General features: G+C 38.7%; 1 protein-coding gene across 1 annotated transcript in view; it reads right to left on the bottom strand.

The window, feature by feature from the left end:
- The window catches only part of TICRR (TOPBP1 interacting checkpoint and replication regulator), a 40,596-nt gene that overhangs the window by 14,144 nt on the left and 13,181 nt on the right, over nt 1–13,271 (bottom strand). Inside the window, exons 6-15 of the mRNA XM_052659982.1 lie at nt 11,934–12,073; nt 10,777–10,995; nt 9,324–9,490; nt 8,612–8,709; nt 7,793–7,886; nt 7,619–7,698; nt 7,214–7,450; nt 6,599–6,692; nt 4,595–4,655; nt 1,802–1,948 (exon numbers count right to left, since the gene is read on the bottom strand). Coding sequence (XP_052515942.1) covers nt 1,802–1,948; nt 4,595–4,655; nt 6,599–6,692; nt 7,214–7,450; nt 7,619–7,698; nt 7,793–7,886; nt 8,612–8,709; nt 9,324–9,490; nt 10,777–10,995; nt 11,934–12,073 — 1,337 coding nt within the window. The remainder of the gene's footprint in view (nt 1–1,801; nt 1,949–4,594; nt 4,656–6,598; nt 6,693–7,213; nt 7,451–7,618; nt 7,699–7,792; nt 7,887–8,611; nt 8,710–9,323; nt 9,491–10,776; nt 10,996–11,933; nt 12,074–13,271) is intronic.

Here is a 13,271-nt window from a genome sequence, read left to right as displayed (position 1 = left end):
CATTTTATGTGCTACTGTGGGCAAGAATCCCTTAGAAGAAATGGAATAGCCATCATAGACAAAAAAAGAGTCTGAAATGTTGTACTTGGATGCAATCTCAAAAATGACAGAATGATCTCTGTTCGTTTCCAAGGCAAACCATTCAATATCACAATAATCCAAGTCTATGCCCCAACCTGGAGAAGGCAATGGCAACCCACTCCAGTACTCTCACCTGGAAAATCCCATGGACAGAGGAGCCTGGTAGGCTGCAGTCCATGGGATCGCTAAGAGTCAGACATGACTGAGTGATTTCACTTTCCCTTTCATGCATTGGAGAAGGAAACAGCAATCCACTCCAGTGTTCTTGCCTGGAGAATCCCAGGGACGGGGAAGCCTGGTGGGCTGCCATCTACAGGGTCACACAGAGTCGGACACGACTGAAGCGACTTAGCAGCAGCAGCAGCATGCCCCAACCAGTAATGCTGAAGAAGCTGAAGCTGAACAGTTCTATGAAGACCTTCAAGACCTCCTAGAACTAACACTCAAAAAAGATGTCCTTTTCATTATAGAGGACTGGAAAGCAACCCAATTTAAAAATGGGCAAAGATTCTCCAAAGAAGCTATACGGGAACTTCCCTGGCCGCTCATTGGTTAAGAATCTGTCTTGTCACTGCACTAGGTGCAGGTTTGATCCCTGGTCAGGAAACGAAGATCCTGCATGCCGTGCAGTGGTGAGACCGAAAAAAAAAGAGGCTATACAAGTAGCCAGCGAGCACAAGAAAAGAAGGTTAATAACATTAGTCATCAAGGGAATGCAATTCATAATCACAGTTACACACCACTTTACACCCACTGGATGAGTAGAATCAAAAAGGGACAATGGGTGGCAGTGGTAAGGATGTAGAGAAATCAAAACCCTCACACGTTGTTAGTGGGAATATAGCCACTTTGGAAAACAGTCTGCTAATTGCTCAGAAGTTAAACAGAGCTATTATGTGGCCCAGCAAATTTCATTTCTAGGCATATGTCTGAGAATTAACAACATGTCTACACAAAATCTTGTCCATGAATGTTTAGAGTAGCATCACTCACAATAGCTAAAGGTAGAAACAACTTAAATGACCACCAACTGATGAATGGATGAGTAAAACGGAGCTTATCCATACAATGGTATATTATTGCCAACAGACAGAAATGAAATACTGAGACACACTACACCATGTATAAACCTTGGAAACATTATGCAAAAGTAAAAGAAGCCAGTTACAAAGACCATATGACTCCTCTTATAATACCCATAAGAAATCTATAAAAATACAAAGCAGACTGGTGGTTGCCTACAGCTGGAAGGACTGGGAGAAATGGAGAGTGACTAGTTAGTAACGGGTTCAGGGTTTCTTTCAGGAATGATGAAAATGTTCTGGAATGTGTCATGATGTTCACAACTCTGGGAACATACTGAAAACCACTAAATGTTGATTTTATGATACATGAATTACCTCAATTACAACAAACAAGCAACAACAAAAATAAACACACCGCAAGATTAGAAAACAGCTAGACACCATCTTTCATTTCTGTTTAACTGGTTTTATAAAATAGGTATTTGTCTGTTGTCTTTCTGAAGGGAGGAATGAGAAAAATACCAGGATTAATTCTTCATCTAAGCTTGGAGGAAGAGAGATCCCAAGTGGAAAATTAACTGACGGTAACCACAGAGGAGAGGAAAACATGAGATTAATGAGCTCCTGCAACGCAGAGCCTGGAGACTGGCTTGAGATCGAGAACCCCTTCTCTTGGTTGCCCTGCAGCGCGGTACCTTTGGTCCTCTTCAAGTTGTCATATTTATACTCCAGACCTTCCACAGCTGACACCGAATGGCTTCTGGGCAACCCCTTCTTTACAGATCTCTTTGAAGGAGAAATCATTTCCTGGTTGAAGAGATTTCTTCGAACTTTGGTTACTTCTGAAAGCATTAAAAAAAGAAAAAGTCAAACATTATCATTAATAAATGCCACACATGAGAAAAGAAAGATATCCAAAACAGAGAATCTGCTTGAGGAAACTATTTTACAGACTGACTGCTATTATATATTTACATTTAGTAATAGGATTTCCTTAAATAGTACAGTCACATGGTATATCAAAACTATTTACTCTTATAAATTTAATTTAAACCCAATCTTCTGGGAATACACGGAAGGCCCACATCACTTAAATTAGAAAAGATTTCATTTTTCTTCTTTTGAGTATTTTACTAGTTTGCTGGGTAACAGTAGCCCCCCCCTATTCACGGTTTCACTTTCCAAGTTTCTAGTTATCCACAGCCAATTATGGTCTGAAAATATCAAATGAAAAATCCTAGAAATAAACAATTCATAAGGATTAAAGTTGTGTGCCTTTCTGAATAGCATGATAAAATCTCATGCCATTCTGCTCTGTCCCACACAAAACATAAATCATTCCGATAGTCACTTAGCAGCCATCTGGGTTATCAGATCAACTATCGCAATATACAGGAGTGCTGTATTCAAGTAACCCTTATTTTACCCAAATATCTCTTGAGCCCCAAAGCACAAAGTAGTGATGCTGGCAATTGGGATATGCTGAAAAGAAGTTGCAAAGTGCTTTCTTTAAATGAATAGTTTCTCTACTTAAGGAAAGAAAAAAAAATTATATGCTGAGGTTGCTACGACTTATGATTAAGAATGAATCATCTGCGAAATGGTGAAGGAAAAATTCATGCTAGTTTTGGTGTCACATCTCAAACTGCAAAAATTACGCATCAAAGTGTTTAGTTAGGATCAAAGAGGCATTAAACCTGTACAAGATATTCTGAGAGCAAGAGACCAAATGCACGTTAACTTTTGTTATGACTGTTCTAGTTTATATTAATTCCTACCGTGGCTAATTTATAAGTTAAATTTTATCCTAGGCATATATTATGTGCATGCTAAGTTGCTTCAGTTATGTCCAATTCTTTGTGACCCCATGGACTGTAGGGATTCTCCAGGCAAGAATACTAGAGTAGGTTGCCATGCCCTTCTCCAGGGGATCTCCCTGACCCAGGCATCGAACCTGGGTCTCCTGCATTGCAGGCAGATTCTTTACTGTCTGAGCCATCAGGGTGGACAAGGGGGAACTACTGTATTTGAAATCCTCTTCCTAACTCCAGAGCATAAGAGTTGCAACCACCTAAACCCAAAGTTAGTAAAAAAAAAAAAAAAAAAAGCTTAAGAGTCAAGAAATACTTGACAAGGCGAGTGGGATGGCATCTTAAACTTAAGCAAGATGGCCTAGTGGATTACACTCAAAAATTCACTCAGGGTAAAAAAAATTCTAAGATCAGGTTTCCCTGGTGGCTCAGCAGTAAAAAATCCACCTGCCAATGTAGGAGACACAGGTTTGATACCTGATCTGCAAAGATCCCACATGAGGTAGAGCCAATAAAACACTGTGCCACAACTATTGAGTCTGTGCTCTAGAGCCTGCCAGCCGCAACTACTGAAGCCCAAGTGCCCTCTAGAGCCCGTGCTCCACAAGAGAAGCCACCGCAATGAGAAGCCTGCACACGGCAGCTAGACAGTAGACGCTGCTCGCCACAACTAGAGGAAGCCCGTGCACAGCGACGAAGATGCAGCACAGCCAAAAATAAAAATAAATAAAATTATCTTAAGAAAAATTTCTAAGAGCAAGTCATTTAAATAAAAAAACAAATAAACCAGGATTCACAAACTGGAAGAAGCCTCTTTGTTTACCCATCAACAACATAAAGAATATCAATAATACACAAAGTTTCCAAAAAGTGCTTCTCTATCTCCATTATGAAAGCCTCTGTTATCTGCCTTAGGCTGTTCTATGAAACTAATCTATGATCTGACTGCCAAATTTGATCTATTACTTTCTGTTTTTCCCAAGTTTTGGAAAAATATCGATAGAAAATTTCAAAAAGGAATACAACAAATAGAACCGTCACTAAAATTTATCAACTGTGGACATTCATTTTCTCCCTCGTCCTCTCTCTCTACGTTTATCCAATTGCCCATCCCAAAACGCTGTGGGGTGACCTGCAGACATCACAACTCTGAAGCTTCCTGTGCTTCAGCAGGTATCTCCGAAGAACAAGGGCACACTATCTAACCCACCCTCTCTCATCACGCAGCAACATCCTTCACAGCTTTTCTGCCCTAAATTTAAGATCCAAGCAGGGGTCACGTGGTACACGAATGCCACACCTGAACTCCTTTTATCTAAACCAGTTCTGATGCCTCTTTTCTTTTTGGGCTTTCATGTGAATGGTGTTTTAAAATATATGTATATTTCAGCCAGTTATTTTACAAAATGCAGTATTTTGAGACCATGTGAACATCTCAGTCTCCTAGCACACAGGCATGTCTCATTAGCTGATAATTATACCAAACTATGTATTACATATACTGCAACATGTAGCTGCAACATGCACCTACAAAGCTATATGCTTACACATGCTACAAAACTATATATACTGCATGCAACTGCAAAACTGTACACTATATATACAACATGCAGCTGCTTAAATATATATAATCAAAATAAACTTGTTACTGGCTATGACAAGGAAACCAAAGCATACCTTGTACTGTATCTTTCACTGGGAGAGGAGGCTGCTGCTGAAGGGTAGGGTGAGAATTCTCCTGAAAGATGAGAAAATCCAATAAGAAAACTTCAATAGGTACTCATTTAAAAGAACAGGAATTCCACAAAAAACCCACTGATCCTTGCAATATCACTTGTAGGAATCTGTAACAGAAACAGTTGTAAAATGGACAAAAACAGAGTCTGGGAATATACACAACAAACTGCCATCGGTGACTACTTCCAAAGAATGGATGGTGAAGTACTAACATTTAACTTCATATAATTTCTATTTTTTAAAAAAATGCATTTATTTTGTATTTTGGCCACACGGCAGATGGGATCTTACCCGTCTGACCAGGGGTTGAACTTGGCAGTCCCTGTGGTGGAAGTTTGGGCTCTGAATAACTGGACCACCAGGGAAGTCCCTAATTTCAATTTTTAAACAATGTTTCTGTATACCTCTTATAACTAAAATATAAGGGAAATCTCATCAGAGGATGGCTATACTCTGAGGAACGTCTCCATATAAAACTGCTATTTGAGGACTTCTCTGGCGGTCCAGTGGTTAAGACAACTCCTCACCTCCAATGCAGGGGGCTTGGGCTCCATCCCTGGTCGGGGAATTAACCAAGATCCCACATGCCATGTGGTGTTGCCAAAAAACAAAAAAAAAACTCTTGCTATTTATTTGCAGTAGAGGATTCAAGTACCCAAGATCAAATGGCATCTAAATGAGATAATTGTTTTTAAAGATTTTCTTGCCTTTTTTCAAGTATGCCACTGTAATCACTGAAGAAGGAAAGTCATAGTAGAGCAAAAACTTAACAAATGATACTCTTTAACCAAAATCAAATCCTGATCACATAAACCTGGTCTTAAAGAAATACACTTTCTAGGCCAATCTGAAACAAAAGTTTTCAGAAAGGAGACCTATCATATAGAATCTTCTGACAGAGATGTTCTGACACTTTGGACTTCACACTCTCCAAACAAAATCTAAGATTTGAATCTTACTCACTTATATGTATTAAGGTATACTAAGAAAGTGAACAGACTTCCTTGGTGGTAAAAAACCTGCCTGCCAAATGCAGGAGACGCCAGTTTAATCCCTGGGTCGGGAAGATCCCATGGAGGAAAAAATGGCAACCCACTCCAGGATTCTTGCCTGGGAAAATCCCACTGTCAGAGAAGCATGGAGGGCTATAGTTCATGGCATCACAATAGAGTCAGAGATGAATTTTTAGTACCTAAACAACAACAAAGTAAACACCATTAACTCTTCGAAAGAAACCCCACCTCCTATTCTAAAGCACAGCTATAAATCTCAAACAAACCACTACTGTAATAACTAATGCTTCAAAGCTGATTCTCCTAGAATTCTAACTCTCCTCATAATTCATGCAGTTCAAAAGTTTCAATGCATTCTTTGTCTCTCTCTTCTTAGACATTAATTCTATTTAGTAAATAGACTCCAGCTGGATTTCTTTTTCTTTTGGTAACCAACAAGTCCTAAATCTACTGACACAGAAAAATAATTACCACCTGGCTTCACATGTTTTGTTTTTTTAACTTGTTATTGAAGTAACACATATTCACTGAAAAGTAGTTTCCGGTACACAGAGTCCTAATATGATTGCATATTACTTTTTCAATGGCCTCTTTGCTTATGTTAGTTATCATTTCATGAGTTTTCTTAACTACGTTAAAGATTTTTAGTTAACTTATTCTTAACTTTTACTAGTGTTTTTTTTTCTCCCTTTAATATTACCTCACTTTTGGGAAAAATGATTAATCTTTAACAAATTTATATGTCTTTACTCCTTAGACCACGGTTGTGGACCACACATTCATAAAAATACCTAATTTTAGTTCTGTATCCACTAACATTCATTTCTTAAAAGTGAAGATACTGCCTTTCATTCTTCTTTATTGCATCAATTCATGCCCAAAGGAACAACTCTGGCATAGCACCACTTTCTATCTCCTGGAAATGACTTACATTTTTGGTAGCTCTCTTGGCAACTTTGGGAATTTCAATTTGTCGCAGATTTTGTGAAACCTCTGTGATGCTTTTATGTCTGATTGCATTTTTCCTTTTAAAAATAGAAAGAAACAGTCAATATACACTCAATACAGGTGACAACTAGTTAGATTAGAATGGAACTAGAGTTTAAAATAAAACATTTAAATAAAAGTCAATTATCTTACGGGTGGCCTGAACTTAACAGCAAAACAAGTCAACCCCCGATTTCTAAAAGTAACAACTACAAATTTAAGTGGTTAAGAACAGTGAACAGCATCATGGAAAATAAAAAGCTAAAAGCCTAAGCTTATCTCATGGAAGGCTCCTAGTTCTTGAAGACCTCATATGGACAGTCAAGAGAAGACTATGGCTACACAATACATATTGCACTGTATGTTCCCAAGGTAATATAAAGTGCATCAGATGCTCCTTGCTAAGAACTCTTAATAATTGGCTTCTGTGATTCAGACACAAAGGCAACTATTAATTCAATAAATTATAGACAAAGACAACTGGACTGTGGGCTTAAACATGCCCTATGCCAGGATGGTAACAGTACAAGAAAATACCTTTAAATCCTTGCACTCCTACCTTCTCTTCTTAGCTGATCTGGTACGAAGCTCCTCCAGTTGGTCAGATTCAGTGCCGCCAGACAATGACCTATGAGCGTTTGACGGAAGAGGCACAGAAAGGGGTGATTTGCTCTCCTGGGTCATGGAGTCATCACTGAAAAAATCTGCAGGAAGGACACCAGCCAGCTTCTGAGGAATCACAAATCCTAGGCTGTCGTAAAGATTTCCCAGTATCTTTGGGATTGAGTCAATATACCTGTGGAAGAGGTTGGTTAAATGTGGAACAGTCAGTCACCATTCCACCATCTCTAATACCTCCCTCACCTAGGATAAGAAACAGCCCTTAAAATCCTACAGCTCTGAGACAATACCTATATGGTACTTGGTAAAGTAATGTAAATTTTAAATTAGTCATCAAACTTACAATTCCAAAATGTCTTCCAGAAACTTTGCTAGGTATGCTGAATCTTCAGTTAAACACACCATGCGCAGCAAATCTGTCACCTGAAAATTTTAGAAAATTACCACATGGCCTCCTCAGGGAAGCTGAAACGATCTGTATACAGCATGTCCCAGCGGCACTAAGCAGCACACTTGCCTCATCCACTACTTGCTCCAGATCCTCTCCACGTTCATGCACTGAAGGGCATTGCAGACACAGCTCCAAACGAAGAAGCACCTGAAGTTGGCACCTTGAGAGAAAAAAAACACTCGGTCATATCTACTTCGAGTGTCACCTAACTAAAATGAAAATTCCTTCATTATGTAGAGATCTGTTTATAGAAGAAACAACCAAAAAATAGAAGAGCCATGGCTTTCTAAATAGCGATAGGGTTATTAGGTAAATAGGTGGTGCAGACTGCACGTGGTGGTGGTTTAGTCGCTCAGTCGTGTCTGACTCTTTGCGACCCAATGGATCGTAGCCCTCCAGGCTCCTCTGTTCATGAGATTCTCCAGGCAAGAACACTAGAGTGGGTTGCCATTTCCTTCTCCAAGACTGCACATGAGAACATTACAAAGAATCAGCCACAAAAGCCTCTTCAAGCAATAGGCAATCTATTTTAAACTGATACTTTTTCAGCCATAGAAACAAATATCCCATAATCACTCATATATGTAGAAACTGAAATATGACACAAAATGAACTTACCTATGAGAAGACTCACAAATATAAAAAACTCATGGTTGCCAGAGGAGGAGGTGGGGAAGGGATAATTTGAGAGTTTGGGATTAGCAGATACAAACTATTATGTATAGATAAACTATTATGTCCTAGTGTGTAGCACAGGGAACTATATTCAATATCCTATAATAAAGAGAATTTTTAAAAAATTTTAAAAATATTAAAATCAATACAAGCAAATCTTGAGAGCTCTGTTTTTGGAGTAATTGTTTAAAAGAAAAGGTAGTTAATTACTCTCTGACTTTGACTTCTTTATCCAGTTTTCCTATGTTCTGTCGAAGACTTTTGCTAGTTTTCAAGAAGTTGTTTCTTACTTGATACAGGCAGTTCATCTGAAAATATAAAATTATTACATAGGAGAATATTAGTATTAATGCTTATCATTATTTCTAATTTTCACACAATTTTCTAATGCCCTAAGAAGAGAAGTACATGTTCTTTCTTTCATTTGAGTGAAAAATAGTATACTATTCTTCTTTTATATATTTTAAAAGAACATTTTTTTAAAACGTTGAAAGCATTTGAGAGCAAGTGGGCATGGATACAGCAAGTCTGCATGTTTGAACTTCCATAAAAGGAAGATTTCATTAAGTAGTGACTGAGAAGTCTAAGCAAAATACATCAACATTTTAAAGAAATGTTCCAGGCGACTCTAAAGTGCAGTCAGGGTTAACAGCTACTGGTTTAATTCATGCAGCTAACATGCAGCTCGGATGAGGACAAAGCTTCCATTTGAAGAGAAGTACATGTAATTATTCCTAATTGGCCCCTTTCCTTGATTTTCGCCTTCCCAGTGGACCATATCCACCTTCCAAGACCTAGAACTGACTGGACTCACCCTTCTCCCTCATCATTTCTAAAATGTACACTGCATAAGAGACATTTTCCAAGACACGTGAGCCAGACCCAACAACAAGTAACCAACATAGTTATGACAAACGACAACCTCCAGACTGGCTTCTTCTACTTCCTTGGTCCCCTTGGACTTCAGGAACGCTTTAATGTTTGAGACGGTGTTCCGAGCACATGAATACAGCATGGTGTCTCCTGCGGCCACAGTCTTTTGGTAATTTTCGCGTATGTGAGATAGTAGCTCTTCCTCAGTTTTAAAATCTGTCGGGGGGGAAAGTGAAACTGATCACCAGACCCAGTGGAAGGCGTTGTCTTTTATTTAAGCCAGTGGTTGTCAACCGGGAGGTTTTGCTGCTCAGGGAATATCTGGTTCTGTCTGGGCTGCCGTGACTAGTGGGGAGAGTAAGGATACCACTGGCATCTCATGGGTGGAGGCCAGGGATGCTGTTAAACATCTTATGGTTCACAGAGGATTATCCAGTCCAAATTGTCAAAAATGCAGAGGCTGAAGTAGTACAGAGATAGTGATTAATTTTAAGGGTTTGCACATCAAGTGTACATGTTATAAATTCAAGGGTAACCAGTAACAGAGAAGAAATAAACTATACTACCTCCAAACCCACTGAAGATTATCCTTGTCCCGCTGAATTGTTGGGGCACTGCTGTGCTAGTCTATTTACAGAAAAAAGATCTAGTTCAGAAATTATGCTAATGCCACATTGCCTTACATTACAATTAATTTGCTTTCCCATCTGCATTCCAGTATACCATAATAGCTCACAAAGGATGTTCTATCTCACTCAAACTGACCATCATCTATGATCTAGTATTTCATAGGGGAAAAACTGCTTAAAGAAGCAGATAACTTTTATCCCAGAATTTTCAAAAGAACTCAGAGGTGACATCATGCAATTATTGCCCAAAGTTCTTCTGCTCAACTTTGAAAGACCCCAATAGTCCAACCCTAGATTATTCACAAAACTTTTCCCTTTCTCTTTATTCACAAATATATAAAACTTCTTTAACCACTTGTCCTATGGCCAGGCCACAGACCTCCTTTGTGACTTTGCTTATACTAATCCTTCATCGGGCACACACTTCTTTTTTATCTTTCTGCCTTCTAATCTCTGCTTATTCTTCAAAGTCTAACCTGGGCTCCACTGGGTTTTTAAAAGCCTTCTCAACCTGTTCTTCCCTACAATGACCTTCCCTTTCTCAACTCCTAGTATGCTTTTACTTCTAAAATGAACAAGTATTTTCAGTTGCAGACTCTTAGTTCTTATATTCATTTTACCAATTCATTGTGTAGAGAGATGTGTGTATGTATACACACACACATATATATAAATTCATTATTATTCTTTGTAACAGGATCATAAATCTAAGGAGAAGAATTTATTCTACTCCCCATAACACACTTGTGGACATGTAGCAGAAATCTAATAAATGTTCATTAAGTGAAGGATACGATTACAGCTTAAAAATATGAGCGTATGGAAGAGTAAACATGAGTTTAGGCATCAAAATCCAATGGAATTAAGGAATACCTTTAGGTTTAGAACTTCTCAGTGTTCTTCCTCTGTTTTCCAATCTATCCGCTGTTCTCCCATTGGCTGTCTTTTGGATCCCTTTCTGCCCAGCTGTGTCTGGACTGCCATCCGGATGTAATTTCTGAGCCTTTACATTCAGTCTTGCAACATTCAGCATCTTTAAGGAACGGCACATGGTATTCATCTTCTTCCTCACTGGAGTGCGAGGGACACCTCCTACCAAAACATAATCATGGGAAGAAAAGTAAAATAACTTTTACTTCCGTGGGATCAAGAACTACTTTAATTCAGATTAAATATTCTGCAAAAGAATACTGAGATGAAGTATATCCCTTCAGAATGATCTGAATTGGGTAATTCTTGCTACAACATAGGGTGGAAAGCGCTCTTTGAAGTTTAGGAGCTAAATCTCTCAACATAATTGGATGATTTTTACCTCTAATGCCAAACAGACTCATTTTGGTGTTACCCAATAGTCACAGAGTTGCAATGAAACTCTTTTGAAAGGCAATCCAGCAGTCTACACCCGGAGCTCCCTTTTCCACACTTTTTCATACAGTAACTTGTTCATGGAAATGTATGCCAAGGAAATCACTCAGAGGATAAATCACATGCATGATATACACTATAGTATTTACAATGGTAAAACCTGAAAACAATCTACATGTTCAGCCACATAAGGAATTTGCCACTTTTTAAAGCAATGAGATAGAACAGTAACTAAAAAAAACCAAAGGAACAGACGAGCAAGTATCTATACACAGCACACAAAGTTGCATTTAAATTTCTATTACAACTAAAACCAAAAATGGTTTACTCCTTAAGAAGGTAGGATTGTGGGTGACTTTTAAAATCACTGTTGTACTAATGTAATTATTTTCAGATGTTAAATAGAAGAACTTGACCTTTATTCAGTTACCATTTCAACTTCATTTTAGGGAATATCAATCTTTTAAAACATATAGTGTTGGGACCTGCCTGGTGATCCAGTGGCTAAGACTTGGCACTCCCAATGCAGGGGGCCCGGGTTCCATCCCTGATCAGGGAACTAGATCCCACATGCCACAACTAAGAGCTGGCTCGGACAAATAAATAATATTTACAATATACAGTGTCAAAAAAGACTGTAAGAAACAGCCTATCTACATGCTTACGTTTCTTTCTGCTGTCTTCCTGATTGGATACACTGTATTCTTCACGAGACTTTCTTTGATACAGCTCAGAGAGACCCCGTGTCAAGTCACTCTCAGTTTTGGAAGGCTCTTCCTTAGTAGATGAGGCAGCCTGTAGTAACCTGTGAGTAAGTTAAGATGTCAAGCATAAAGGCAACATTCTGATTTTCCAAAATGCTTTAAAAACAAAGCGACAATATTCATTATCCTTTTAAAAGCTACTCAAAAGAGGTCCCCACAAGGGACCTCTTATCATTTATGATTTGAGTAAATTCAAGGACAGAAGTTACCTGTTCACAAAACCATTAATGTATTAGGGCATCCAGTATTGACTTTATACACACACACACACACACACACACACACACACACACACAATTTATTTATTTATTTTTGGCTGTGCTGGGTCTTCGTTGTTGCGTGGGTTCTTTTCTACTTGTGTACGCAGGCTTCTCATTGTGGTGGCTTCTCTTGCTGTGAAGCACAGGCTCTAGGTGCTTGGGCTTGCAGTGGTTCCGGCACACAGGCTCAGCAGTTGCAGCTCCCAGGCTCTAGAGCACAGGCTCAGTAGTTGCAGGCACACAGGCTTAGCTGCTCCATGGCATAAGGGATCTTCCCCAACCAGGGATCAAACCCATGTTTCCTGCATTGGCAGGTGGATTCTTTACCACTGAGCCACCTGGGAAGCCCCAATATTGACTTTTATTAATAAGATTCTTCATATCCTAGAGTTCATGTCTAATTATGGCAACTAATTCACTCACTTCTGGGCTTCCATAGTCCTTACCCAGTGTCCATACATTAAAGTACACGATGATATAATACCATGTAGTGAGTATCAGAGTAACTTTTGAATAAGTCTTTCACACTCTAGTAAACTAATTTGGGACTGATGAGCAGGGAAGGAAGCAGAGCACGGAGATTAGCTATTAACTGCTTTACCACCAAAAGCTAAATTATAGTCACTAAGGAAATAATGAAAATAGCACAACTTTTGAAATGTATAATTTCTATTTCATTATCTTCTATTATCTAATATCATCTGATTTAAAAGTAGGAGAAAGTTATGGTCATTAGTTGAATTAGTTCATACAAGCAGCAGGCCCGAAAAAGCCTAATTCTCCCTAAGTGTGTTGGTATTTCCTTAGCAGTGAGAAAGGTTTACTTTTTTTCTCCCTGTTAATTTACCAGAGCTTCAGATTACTTTTTAAATGAAGATCAATCATGACAGACACAGAGAAAGCCTAACCCAACTTCTCCCCATTCCTTTCTCCCAGAGGCACCCAAGTCTATGGCTAGGGTTTTATTTATTTTCAGTAT

The sequence above is a fragment of the Budorcas taxicolor genome, chromosome 21 (assembly GCF_023091745.1).
Source record: "Budorcas taxicolor isolate Tak-1 chromosome 21, Takin1.1, whole genome shotgun sequence".
Lineage (NCBI taxonomy): Eukaryota > Metazoa > Chordata > Mammalia > Artiodactyla > Bovidae > Budorcas > Budorcas taxicolor.
This window is presented reverse-complemented; position numbering and strand designations above follow the sequence as displayed.